The following is a 13,845-nucleotide window of genomic DNA, read 5'->3' on the forward strand; positions in this document are numbered from 1 at the left end:
AACATAAAAATATTATTACCACTAAACCATATAGGAGACCTTGATCCACATTGGCCTGGTACTGGTGACGTAGTGGGTACGCTCTGTCCACTTGCAAATGTGTACCATCCTTCTGTTATATTGTCACAATCCTCAACTTCTCCAGGTTGTAATATATAATTAAAGGTTCTGTCGTAGGTACCTTCTATGACAGAAGTACTATAACATGGATGATTCATTGTTGGTGGCGTTGTTCCAGAACTATTCTGTTGTTCTAAAATAGAACCCGATTAATGTATTTGAAATTTTTTTGAAAAATTAGAAGGTAATTTACTGCCATTTCAACAATTAACAACTTTCTAACGGATAAGTTTTTCAATAAAAAGTATTCAAAACACTACATAGAAAATAAAAATAAGTAACACAAACCCCATTTAAAATGTGGGGTGATATCAGGTGCTCTGAAAGAGCAGACAGATCCTGATCCACGTCACACAGTAATTTGTTCATGAAACCAATATCAGTGTGCACAACATGTATGACTATAATTTAGTACGTAAGAGAAAGAAAAAAATAATATGACAGACATGAACAAACATCAATTATGAAAATTCCTTTATCTCAAATCGTTAACAACGCTGTGTCTTTTTTATATTTAAACTTATTGTTCTTATTGTTCAGAAAATCATGCCAAAGATTGATATAGATGGTACAAACTATTAGTTCTAAGTATGTTAAGTCATACAACTCGTCATGCGTTTCGATTCATATAAATCTTCTTAAATTTACCCTTAATATGTACAAAAATAGGTTACTATATATGTTGTATAAAAATTGCTACCTACCCATACAGATTCTTCCACAATCATTAAGTGATGTCAGGTAAGCAACATTGTATGAATAACAGTTCATGACTGTTACATTTCCTTTGTTCTCACAGTTTGTGTTATTACTAACCATACATGCTTTCATAGTTTTTGTTTCTCCATATGTAGTAGGGTATTTCCCTGTTTTATATAATACAAATAATCAATCACAACAATTCGTTAGAAAATATAAAACTATTCTTTATTATTGGTTTCGAATTCGAAAAAAAATAACACATTTAGATTTATTCAGTTTTCATTGTATGGACATCAAATGGTTCAATCAAACAACGGTATGATTCATCAATAAAAAAATCCTTAGTCGTGAGAGAATTTTTTTTCAGTCCAATTTGATTAAAATGCAGATCTGTTTCTAAGCTTACAAGGATATGACAACACTCCATTTTACTTTCTGTTCTGATAGTTATAACATTAGCGAATGAAGTTTCAGCTTTCAAATTTTTGAAGACATGTATATATCCAACAAAACAAACGAATGCCGAAATGTCTTTAAAACAGCATGTAAAAAAGCAGCGTTTTCAGATCTGTGTAACCAAAGCTTGGACGCATGCTCGGTATTTTAATCTGATTGATTCCATTGAAAAGACAATAATCCACACTAATGAAAACATGATAATAGTAAAATATTCGTACCTTCTAACCATATAGGAGCCCTCGAACTACACTGTCCTATAGATGGTGGATAATTTAGTATATTTTGATTTTCTTGAAATCTATACCATCCCTCTGTTATATTATCACATTTTTCAATTTCGTTCATCATCAAGTCATATTCTACGGTTCTGTCGTCAGTACTTTCTATCACGGCTGCAGTGTAACAATTTTCTGAACCTGTTGGCATTTGGTAAGTCTGTGAGTCTAAATTTTAACAGAAAAAAAAGAAAAATTTAATAATGTAGAAAAGAAACAGAAAGAATGTATCATAAAAAAATAGATTTTATCATATTTGTAATTAAACCTAACGACACAAATCAAATTTCAACTATTTAAAAAGAATACACATTTTTTTACGGATATTTTTTTGGGTGTTGATTTTATTTTTTTCTAGCGAAGAGATTTGTGAATAATCCTGTTTTGATATTTCGTTACAAAACCATAATTTCATGCAGCGCAATGACAGCTTAATTTAGTAAAATTGCCTTTAAAGTTCATACTCTTCTACACGAAAAGAACTAAATTGTATACTCACTCATACAGTATTTTGAACAATTTCCATTTGGTTGAAGGTAAACAACATTGTAGGAATAACAATTTAACGCTTTGACAGGCCAACTTTCCTGACACGATGAGGAATAGCTAACAGCACATGCTGTCATAGGTGTAATCATCCCTGGCATATCTGGATAAGTTCCTGAAATGACAACAAGTGTTTTATATGCGTTCAGTCACTATCAAATTATTTTAAATACAGTTTTTATATTATTTACATCAAACACCCTTAGAGAAAACTTGACCGTAAACAGTTTAGGCTATTCCATTTATGTCCCTTCTTATCTAGTAGTGCCAAAATCGCAGATGATCAAATTACATGAAATGCACGTGTTCACAAATGGATTTACAGTTAAAAGAAAGAAATATCAATTATCGGCAACTATCTTCCACAGGGATAATGAAAGACGGCACATGTGGATGCTCATTTAAGAAATTGGCCAAACTAACAGTTGGAAAATTAGAATAAGCTTCCTCTTGGCTATGCAAGAGCAAATACAGCTTAGCTCAGAGTGCGATAATGAGTCCGGGTTGTGTGACTTGTCTACTTCCTTACACAATGTGAACTAGCGTGTTTAGAAATGTGTCTCAAATGACACATACTAGAAAAAAAGGTTTCATATTCATATTGATTAAGAAGATATGGTATAATTGCCAATCAATGAGACAACACACCAAAAGAGACCCACATAATTAAAAAATCAAACTATATCGAGACTTTGGGAACCTATAGAAAGGCGTATATAAGGATGAGACGTTATAACACAAAGACTAATACAATATAATTGGTCATGTCTCCTCTACAGGACAAATTGATACGAAGATGAGATGTATACCAACACATCTATGAAAATAAATAAAAAATATATACCATTTAGCCAAATAGGAGATGATGATCCACATTGTCCTGGGCTTGGTGGTGTAGTTGGTATATTTTGGAATCCATCATATCGGTACCATCCAGCTGTAAGGTTTGAAGATTCACAATCTTCAGACATTCCTTCTGACAAAACATAATCTAGGGTTCTAGTATAGTCACCAGTTACGATGGTATTGTTATAGAAGCATGCGTCAATCCATGATGGATAATTCCATTCAGGTTCTGTAAAAAATTATGTTTTGTTTTTAGGAACTCTTATATTTTGTTATCTAAATACAAAAACAACGTGTAATAATTTGTTTTCTATCGAAATTGTTTTCGATAACAAGATTAACTAGTATAGTTTCAGTAAAATGTTTTTTCATCGTACTAATCGTTTTAAGTCGTTGATAACGGGTTCGATGGATAACAGGTTCTTCTATATTATCTTAACGTACAGAATGATCTGAATCTTCATTTTTTTTTATTTTTTGAAGATAGAATACTCCCACAATAATGGATCAGGAACAGTTTAGGTATACAATGTATTGATGTCACTTATACGTTGAGTTTACTGTATCCTTCAAGATAGAAAAAAAAACTTACCCATACAATATCTACCACAACTCGGGAATGGTTCTAAGTAGATAACATTAAATGTTAAACAGTTTTGTACAGTTATATTCCAGCTGTCCTCACAGTTTGACGAACTTCCAACTTTACAAGCCAACATTGAATGGTTCTTATTAGGAATTACCGGATACGTACCTACAAAAAGAATCAGAATGCCACTGCAACCAAAACATTATTACAATTCTCCTCATGCATGATATTTTCTGTATAGAACTTGCATTTTTTAATAAATTTTCTTACAGAAAACCTTTAGAAAATTATTGTTAATTTTTTTTTTAATACGTATCCATACGGGGATCAGTATAAAATAAAACAATATTTCAAATTAATTGCCCTTGCACGTCTTGTCAACTAGGAGGTATGGTACTTGCAACTGGAGTTTTGATTATTAAATATTCAACAGTGAAAACGCACGAAATTAATAAAAAGAAAAAGCACAAAAATACTGAGCTCAGTAATCCAATCGGAAAGTCCATACTCACATGGCAAAATCAAATGACAAAACACATAAAAAAACCAATGGACAAGACCTGTCATATTCCTGACTTGGTACAGACATTTTCAAATGTAGGAAATGGTGGATTAAACCTGGTTTTATAGCGCTTAACCTCTCCCCTTGATGACATTGTCATCAAATTCCGTTATATTTAAAAAGCGTCATTTTCATTTACCAGCACATGGTCGATACCACTGCTCTTTGACTGGTTTTTTTCCCTGGAAGTAGTAGCCAATGTTTCGGAACTGGTATTATTTTTTTAACGAATGGTTCTTCTATTCTTTGATCAAAAAATTTGAAATTTTGAGAAACGAAGATTTAAAATTTAATTTAAGCAACCATAACTTAATTCGAATTTGGCTACGAATATGTTATAAAGAAGCTTCCTTTTTGTCTTATAGCTCTAATCTGTTTAGTCCATATGAATCTTTGGCTTTCCGATGTTTGCAGGTCAGTCTAGAAAAGTGCTTCCGGTGATTAAAATTTTATCAAGATTTTTTTATTATTTACACCATATGTATTCAGCTTTTATGGCCAAGTATACATGCACCATAATGTAAAACACGGTGACTGCCAATTGGAAAGCTTGCCAATCAATACCATTAAGTTCCAACGTAATATGACCAATAGATAGATGTAAGTTCATATCCATCAAAGATGGTATTGTTATGAAAGCACACCGAACAGGTGATCTTTGATTGAATTAATGTGTTATTCTGCGTTGTGGTTGGAATTTTATGCGACGGTCATTTAAGTGAAAGGTTTACTTAGCTTTAAAACCAGGTTTAATCCACCATTTTCTACTTAAGAAAATGCTTGTACCAAGTCAGGAATATGACACTTGTTATTCATTTGTCTGATGTGTTTGAGCTTTCATTTTTGCTGTTTGATTTTGGACATTACTTTATGGATTTTCATCGGAGTTCAAGATTTTTCTGATTTTGCTTTTGTGACGATCATTATCAAACAATTGTATTACTTTATAACTGAATGCGTTTTTAAAAGTTTTTACTCAATAATAAAACGACAGAGAGACACAAATCGTTTATGTTCACTTAAGATTCGTTGTAAAAAGTAAAATCACAAAAATACTGAACTTAGAGGAAGATCAATTGGGAAAGTCCATAATCACATGGCAAAATCAAATAACAAAACGCATCAAAAACGAATGGACAAGAACTGTCATATTCCTGACTTGGTACAGGCATTTTCAAATGTAGAAAATGGTGGATTAAACCTGGTTCTATAGCGCTAACCCTCTCACTTTTGTAATGACAGTCTCATCAATTTCCGATATTTTTACATTGATGCGTTAAATAAACAGACACAATAAATATAATAGTCAAAATATGGGAACATCATGTTAGCTATGTATGAATATCATCGGCACGTCATACTGATACATCGCTGATGCTCTTACATCGTTCATTCAGAATAATCCAGACACGATAATAATCTTTGAAGATTTTGTTGATAATCCAAAACAGTTTCATTTCATTTAAAACAACATTTCTCATTAAAGATCGTTAATTTATATTTAAATGAATATATTCAAATGCTCATCGTACATACCGTTCAGCCATATTGGAAATGACGATCCACATTGTCCTGCTAACGGTGGCTTTGTTGGTATATTCTGCAACATCTCATACCTATACCAACCAGCTGTTATGTAAGACGACTCACAATCATCATGTTCACCATTCTGCAGGGTGTAATTAATGGTTCTGTTGGAGTTACTTATGATCACGGAATGGTTGACACAAGGGTGATAAATTCCAAACCCTGGCGGTGTTGTCTGTGCGTCTGAATAAGATATTTATAGCATATGCAGTTGGCTTAAGAAGTGTTTATTGTTGTTTTCTAGTATACTTTTAAAGTATAATTTTAAAATAGTTATAAAAAATATGACAATTTTTTACTGGAAAGTTGGGGATTTTTAATTCTAGTACTGAACTGTTAGACTATGAATGTGTGGCGAAATTTTTAACATGACAAAAAATCTTGCAACAAAATCATATAAATTTGTCATTTAAGGAACACAATTATTAAAAAAAATATTTAAATAAGTCAATGAATACAACAAACTTTAAAATAACTACTAAATGTATGAAATAATTTTAAACCTACACATGTTAAATGGTGTAGTTGATTCGGTGGATGGAAAGCTTGTGGATTGAAATACGTCTGAAACAGTTGTTGGTTGAATATTCCTACTAGATACAGTACTCGACAATTGGTCGAAGGATTGATAATCTGAATATGTTTTATCATACGATGTTGTTTCATAAAAGTGGTTCGTTTCTGATGGCAGATATCCAGAATAAGGTGCTGGTTCTCCAGAGAATGTATCCGACATAACTGTGGTAGCGTGGGGTTGAAAACTAGAATAGGGTGATGTGTAAGAGGCTTCTAAATTCTCTTGTGAAACTGATGCGTTATGTATAAATGATTGAGAGGGATGAACAGTTGAACTATGTTGATTTGTCGTCTCATTGAACGCTTCATTACTCTCTGAAATAAAAAATTACTTCAGTCAAAACCAGAATTATAAGTCTAAACCAACACTTACTTCAATGAAAACATAATCCAAAAAATTGATCGAAAAATTCTGGAATCAACTGTCTTTTCTGTATTTGAATGTTTACCATTAAAGATTGATAACATATTTACTTTAATGTTTGTCATGACGTAAACCTGTTGGACAGATTGTTTCCTTAACAACCCAAAGTATTAAAGTAAACAGCGTAATTTTTTTTTTCAAACTCGCGATAGGTACAAATTTAAATCTTCAATAAATCTAATAATTCTGTGACGTATCATGTACCTGGCTTTATACTGCATAGAAGTACATGATTATCATTCATAACTGATATCGTGTCTAAGTCAGGAAAAAGACATTCAAATAAAAGCAGATTTTACATAAACTTGTCAGAATTCGTGTAGTGAAGTTATGGAACTTCAGAGCAATATCTAATATAATATATTCTACAAATGTGAACAATTTGGTTAATATTTTAATGATTCCATATACACGTTTGCCTTATTGTTAAAACTCGTTTTGTTCAATCAACGTTTTATAGTAAGTATGATACCTACCCATACAGACTCTTCCACAATCATTTAGTTTCTTCATGTAAGCAACATTATATCCATAACAATGCATAACTGTAACATTCCAACTATCTTCACAGTTTGTGAAATTACTGACCATACAGGCTTTTATTGTTGTTGTTTCTTCAAATGATGTAGGATATATTCCTGATAAAACAGATAAGTTAACAGGTATCATTTGTTCCAAATAACAAAATATTTACAGTATTTTCAAAATGTCTCATTTATTCAAATAAAAATATTTTGAGTATAAAATAGGTGTTCAGTCAAATCCAGTGAACAAATATGTTTGATGAAAACTTTTAAGTCAAATAATTATAGGAATAAAATCAATTCATCAGTTGTCATAATGGTCAAAAAGAATACCACGTACATATTTATTAATGGAACAAGACATGTAAATAATATTACCACTAAACCATACAGGAGACCTTGACCCACATTGCCCAGGTACTGGTGGTGTAGTGGGTACATTCTGTTGACTTGCAAATGTGTACCATCCTTCTGTTATATTGTCACAATCCTCAACTTCTCCAGGTTGTAATATATAATTAAAGGTTCTGTCGTAGGTACCTTCTATGACAGAAGTACTATAACATGGATGATTCATTGTTGGTGGCGTTGTTCCAGAACTATTCATTTGTTCTACAAAAACACAACAATAATGTATGGAAAAACAACTACACAAAAAGCAAAAGGTATTATTCTGTCGTTACACAATTTAGCAACTCTCAAACGGATAATGCTGTTCATATCAATTTTTACAAGGAACTGTAGACTCAAACGGTCATGTTGACAAGACTGTTTCTTTAACAATCAAGATATTGAATTGCAGAACGTTTACATATGTTTTATGAACTCGCTATAGGCACAAATTTTAATCTTTAACAAATATAAACACGCTGTTTAGTTTCATGGTCATATCTCACATATTGGTACATTATTAATATATATGACTGATATTGCTCCTAAACATGGAATAATTATGTTCAAATAAAGTAGATTTTAACATATAGGTTTGAACTCGTTTTGTTTAAAAAAATAAATTGTTGTAATTCAGTACAAACGCTGTTATGATACATTTTATAAATGTAAACATTTTATGCTCATTTTGAGATAGTGTCAACAGCCATTCTGTCTTATTGTTAAAACATATTTTACAGAAAGTATGCTACATACCCATACAAACTCTTCCACAATCATTAACTTCCTTCATATAAGCAACATTATATCCATAACAGTGCATAACTGTAACATTCCAACTATCTTCACAGTTACTGAAATTACTGACCATACATGCTTTCATTGTTGTCGTTTCTTCAAATGAAGTAGGATATGTTCCTTAAAAAACAGATAAAAGAACAGTTACACCGTTTTATTTCAAATAACATCAAGTTTGAAAGTATATTCACTATTTCTTCTGTTTTCGAATTAAACTTGTTTCGATGCAAATTGGTGGTGTATCAAATACAGTAAAATAACTGTGTTTAAAAAAATCATCGAAGTCAAATAATTGTAGGAATAAAAGCAACACATCATTTGTTATAGTGTTGAAATACCACATACATGTAAATAAACTCATCATAGAAACCAGGATTAAAATTTTATATTTACGCCAGACGCGTGTTCGTCTACAAAAGACTCGTCAGTGACGCTCGAATCAAAAAATGTTAAAAAGGCCAAATAGAATACGAAGTTGCAGAGCATTCATGACCAAATATTCCTAAAAGTTTTGCCAAAAACAGTTAAGATAATCTATTCCTGAGGTAGAAAAGCCTTAGTATTTAAAAAATTCAATGGAAGAAAACATAAAAATATTATTACCACTAAACCATATAGGAGACCTTGATCCACATTGGCCTGGTACTGGTGACGTAGTGGGTACGCTCTGTCCACTTGCAAATGTGTACCATCCTTCTGTTATATTGTCACAATCCTCAACTTCTCCAGGTTGTAATATATAATTAAAGGTTCTGTCGTAGGTACCTTCTATGACAGAAGTACTATAACATGGATGATTCATTGTTGGTGGCGTAGTTCCAGAACTATTCATTTGTTCTACAAAAACACAACAATAATGTATGGCAAAACAACTACACAGAAAGCAAAAGGTATTATTCTGTCGTTACACCATTTAGCAGCTCTCAACCGGATAATGCTGTCCATATCAATTTTTACAAGGAACTGTAGACTCAAACGGTCAGGTTGACAAGACGATTACTTTAACAATCAAGATATTGAATTGCAGAACGTTAACATATGTTTTATGAACTCGCTATAGGCGCAAATTTTAATCTTTAACAAATATAAACACTCTGTTTAGTTTCATGGTCATATCTCACATATTGGTACATTATTAATATATATGACTGATATTGCTCCTAAACATGGAATAATTATGTTCAAATAAAGCAGATTTTAACATATAGGTTTGAACTCGTTTTGTTTAAAAAATAAATTGTTGTAATTCAGTACAAACACTGTTATGATACATTTTATAAATGTAAACATTTTATGCTCATTTTGAGATAGTGTCATCAGCAATTTTGTCTTATTGGTAAAAACATAGTTTACAGAAAGTATGCTACATACCCATACAGACTCTTCCACAATCATTAACTTCCTTCATATAAGCAACATTATATCCATAACAGTGCATAACTGTAACATTCCAACTATCTTCACAGTTACTGAAATTACTGACCATACATGCTTTCATTGTTGTCGTTTCTTCAAATGAAGTAGGATATGTTCCTTAAAAAACAGATAAAAGAACAGTTACACCGTTTTATTTCAAATAACATCAAGTTTGAAAGTATATTCACTATTTCTTCTGTTTTCGAATTAAACTTGTTTCGATGCAAATTGGTGGTGTATCAAATACAGTAAAATAACTGTGTTAAAAGAAATCATCGAAGTAAAATAATTGTAGGAATGAAAGCAACATATCATTTGTTAAAGTGCTGAAATACCACATACATGTAAATAAACTCATCATAGAAACCATGATTAAAATTTAATATTAACGCCAGACGCGCGTTTCGTCTACAAATTAAAGACTCGTCAGTGACGCTCGAATCAAAAATGTTAAAAAGGCCAAATAGAATACGAAGTTGAAGAGCATTCAGGACCAAATATTCCTAAAACTTTTGCCAAAAACAGCTAAGATAATCTATTCCTGAGGTAGAAAAGCCTTAGTATTTAAAAAATTCAAGGGAAGAAAATATAAAAATATTATTACCACTAAACCATACAGGAGACCTTGACCCACATTGCCCGGGTACTGGTGGCGTAGTGGGTACATTCTGTTGACTTGCAAATGTGTACCATCCTTCTGTTATATTGTCACAATCCTCAACTTCTCCAGGTTGCAATATATAATTAAAGGTTCTGTCGTAGGTACCTTCTATGACAGAAGTACTATAACATGGATGATTCATTGTTGGTGGCGTTGTTCCAGAACTATTCATTTGTTCTACAAAAACACAACAATAACGTATGGAAAAACAACAACACAAAAAGCAAAAGGTATTATTCTGTCGTTACACCATTTAGCAACTCTCAAACGGATAATGCTGTCCATATCAATTTTAACAGGAACTGTAGACTCAAACGGTCAGGTTGACAAGACTGTTTCTTTAACAATCAAGATATTGAATTGCAGAACGTTAACATATGTTTTATGAACTCGCTATAGGCGCAAATTTTAATCTTTAACAAATATAAACACGCTGTTTAGTTTCATGGTCATATCTCACATATTGGTACATTATTATTATACATGAGTTATATTGCTCCTAAACATAGAATTATTATGTTCAAATAAAGCAGATTTGAACATATAGGTTTGAACTCGTTTTGTTTAAAAAAATAAATTGTTGTAATTCAGTACAAACACTGTTATGATACATTTTATAAATGTAAACATTTTATGCTCATTTTGAGATAGTGTCATCAGCAATTTTGTCTTATTGTTAAAAACATAGTTTACAGAAAGTATGCTACATACCCATACAGACTCTTCCACAATCATTAACTTCCTTCATATAAGCAACATTATATCCATAACAGTGCATAACTGTAACATTCCAACTATCTTCACAGTTACTGAAATTACTGACCATACATGCTTTCATTGTTGTCGTTTCTTCAAATGAAGTAGGATATGTTCCTTAAAAAACAGATAAAAGAACAGTTACACCGTTTTATTTCAAATAACATCAAGTTTGAAAGTATATTCACTATTTCTTCTGTTTTCGAATTAAACTTGTTTCGATGCAAATAGGTGGTGCTTTAAATACAGTAAAATAACTGTGTTTAAAGAAATCATCGAAGTCAAATAATTGTAGGAATAAAAGCAACACATCATTTGTTATAGTGTTGAAATACCACATACATGTAAATAAACTCATCATAGAAACCAGGATTAAAATTTTATATTTACGCCAGACGCGTGTTCGTCTACAAAAGACTCGTCAGTGACGCTCGAATCAAAAAATGTTAAAAAGGCCAAATAGAATACGAAGTTGCAGAGCATTCATGACCAAATATTCCTAAAAGTTTTGCCAAAAACAGTTAAGATAATCTATTCCTGAGGTAGAAAAGCCTTAGTATTTAAAAAATTCAATGGAAGAAAACATAAAAATATTATTACCACTAAACCATATAGGAGACCTTGATCCACATTGGCCTGGTACTGGTGACGTAGTGGGTACGCTCTGTCCACTTGCAAATGTGTACCATCCTTCTGTTATATTGTCACAATCCTCAACTTCTCCAGGTTGTAATATATAATTAAAGGTTCTGTCGTAGGTACCTTCTATGACAGAAGTACTATAACATGGATTATTCATTGTTGGTGGCGTAGTTCCAGAACTATTCATTTGTTCTACAAAAACACAACAATAATGTATGGCAAAACAACTACACAGAAAGCAAAAGGTATTATTCTGTCGTTACACCATTTAGCAGCTCTCAACCGGATAATGCTGTCCATATCAATTTTTACAAGGAACTGTAGACTCAAACGGTCAGGTTGACAAGACGATTACTTTAACAATCAAGATATTGAATTGCAGAACGTTAACATATGTTTTATGAACTCGCTATAGGCGCAAATTTTAATCTTTAACAAATATAAACACTCTGTTTAGTTTCATGGTCATATCTCACATATTGGTACATTATTAATATATATGACTGATATTGCTCCTAAACATGGAATAATTATGTTCAAATAAAGCAGATTTTAACATATAGGTTTGAACTCGTTTTGTTTAAAAAATAAATTGTTGTAATTCAGTACAAACACTGTTATGATACATTTTATAAATGTAAACATTTTATGCTCATTTTGAGATAGTGTCATCAGCAATTTTGTCTTATTGGTAAAAACATAGTTTACAGAAAGTATGCTACATACCCATACAGACTCTTCCACAATCATTAACTTCCTTCATATAAGCAACATTATATCCATAACAGTGCATAACTGTAACATTCCAACTATCTTCACAGTTACTGAAATTACTGACCATACATGCTTTCATTGTTGTCGTTTCTTCAAATGAAGTAGGATATGTTCCTTAAAAAACAGATAAAAGAACAGTTACACCGTTTTATTTCAAATAACATCAAGTTTGAAAGTATATTCACTATTTCTTCTGTTTTCGAATTAAACTTGTTTCGATGCAAATTGGTGGTGTATCAAATACAGTAAAATAACTGTGTTAAAAGAAATCATCGAAGTAAAATAATTGTAGGAATGAAAGCAACATATCATTTGTTAAAGTGCTGAAATACCACATACAGGTAAATAAACTCATCATAGAAACCATGATTAAAATTTAATATTAACGCCAGACGCGCGTTTCGTCTACAAATTAAAGACTCGTCAGTGACGCTCGAATCAAAAATGTTAAAAAGGCCAAATAGAATACGAAGTTGAAGAGCATTCAGGACCAAATATTCCTAAAACTTTTGCCAAAAACAGCTAAGATAATCTATTCCTGAGGTAGAAAAGCCTTAGTATTTAAAAAATTCAAGGGAAGAAAATATAAAAATATTATTACCACTAAACCATACAGGAGACCTTGACCCACATTGCCCGGGTACTGGTGGCGTAGTGGGTACATTCTGTTGACTTGCAAATGTGTACCATCCTTCTGTTATATTGTCACAATCCTCAACTTCTCCAGGTTGCAATATATAATTAAAGGTTCTGTCGTAGGTACCTTCTATGACAGAAGTACTATAACATGGATGATTCATTGTTGGTGGCGTTGTTCCAGAACTATTCATTTGTTCTACAAAAACACAACAATAACGTATGGAAAAACAACAACACAAAAAGCAAAAGGTATTATTCTGTCGTTACACCATTTAGCAACTCTCAAACGGATAATGCTGTCCATATCAATTTTAACAGGAACTGTAGACTCAAACGGTCAGGTTGACAAGACTGTTTCTTTAACAATCAAGATATTGAATTGCAGAACGTTAACATATGTTTTATGAACTCGCTATAGGCGCAAATTTTAATCTTTAACAAATATAAACACGCTGTTTAGTTTCATGGTCATATCTCACATATTGGTACATTATTATTATACATGAGTTATATTGCTCCTAAACATAGAATTATTATGTTCAAATAAAGCAGATTTGAA

The 13,845-nt window shown here is 31.8% G+C and overlaps 1 protein-coding gene across 1 annotated transcript in view; it reads right to left on the minus strand.

Moving 5' to 3' along the window:
• LOC139490665 (uncharacterized) overlaps positions 1–13,845 on the minus strand; it is an 84,819-nt gene that overhangs the window by 37,296 nt on the left and 33,678 nt on the right. Inside the window, exons 16-33 of the mRNA XM_071277578.1 lie at positions 13,249–13,482; positions 12,600–12,761; positions 11,832–12,065; positions 11,187–11,348; positions 10,419–10,652; positions 9,770–9,931; positions 9,002–9,235; positions 8,357–8,518; positions 7,589–7,822; positions 7,163–7,324; positions 6,194–6,577; positions 5,636–5,869; positions 3,541–3,702; positions 2,947–3,177; positions 2,056–2,217; positions 1,500–1,724; positions 825–986; positions 20–253 (exon numbers count right to left, since the gene is read on the minus strand). Coding sequence (XP_071133679.1) covers positions 20–253; positions 825–986; positions 1,500–1,724; positions 2,056–2,217; positions 2,947–3,177; positions 3,541–3,702; positions 5,636–5,869; positions 6,194–6,577; positions 7,163–7,324; positions 7,589–7,822; positions 8,357–8,518; positions 9,002–9,235; positions 9,770–9,931; positions 10,419–10,652; positions 11,187–11,348; positions 11,832–12,065; positions 12,600–12,761; positions 13,249–13,482 — 3,774 coding nt within the window. The remainder of the gene's footprint in view (positions 1–19; positions 254–824; positions 987–1,499; positions 1,725–2,055; positions 2,218–2,946; positions 3,178–3,540; positions 3,703–5,635; positions 5,870–6,193; positions 6,578–7,162; positions 7,325–7,588; positions 7,823–8,356; positions 8,519–9,001; positions 9,236–9,769; positions 9,932–10,418; positions 10,653–11,186; positions 11,349–11,831; positions 12,066–12,599; positions 12,762–13,248; positions 13,483–13,845) is intronic.

The sequence above is a fragment of the Mytilus edulis genome, chromosome 10 (genome assembly GCF_963676685.1).
Source record: "Mytilus edulis chromosome 10, xbMytEdul2.2, whole genome shotgun sequence".
Lineage (NCBI taxonomy): Eukaryota > Metazoa > Mollusca > Bivalvia > Mytilida > Mytilidae > Mytilus > Mytilus edulis.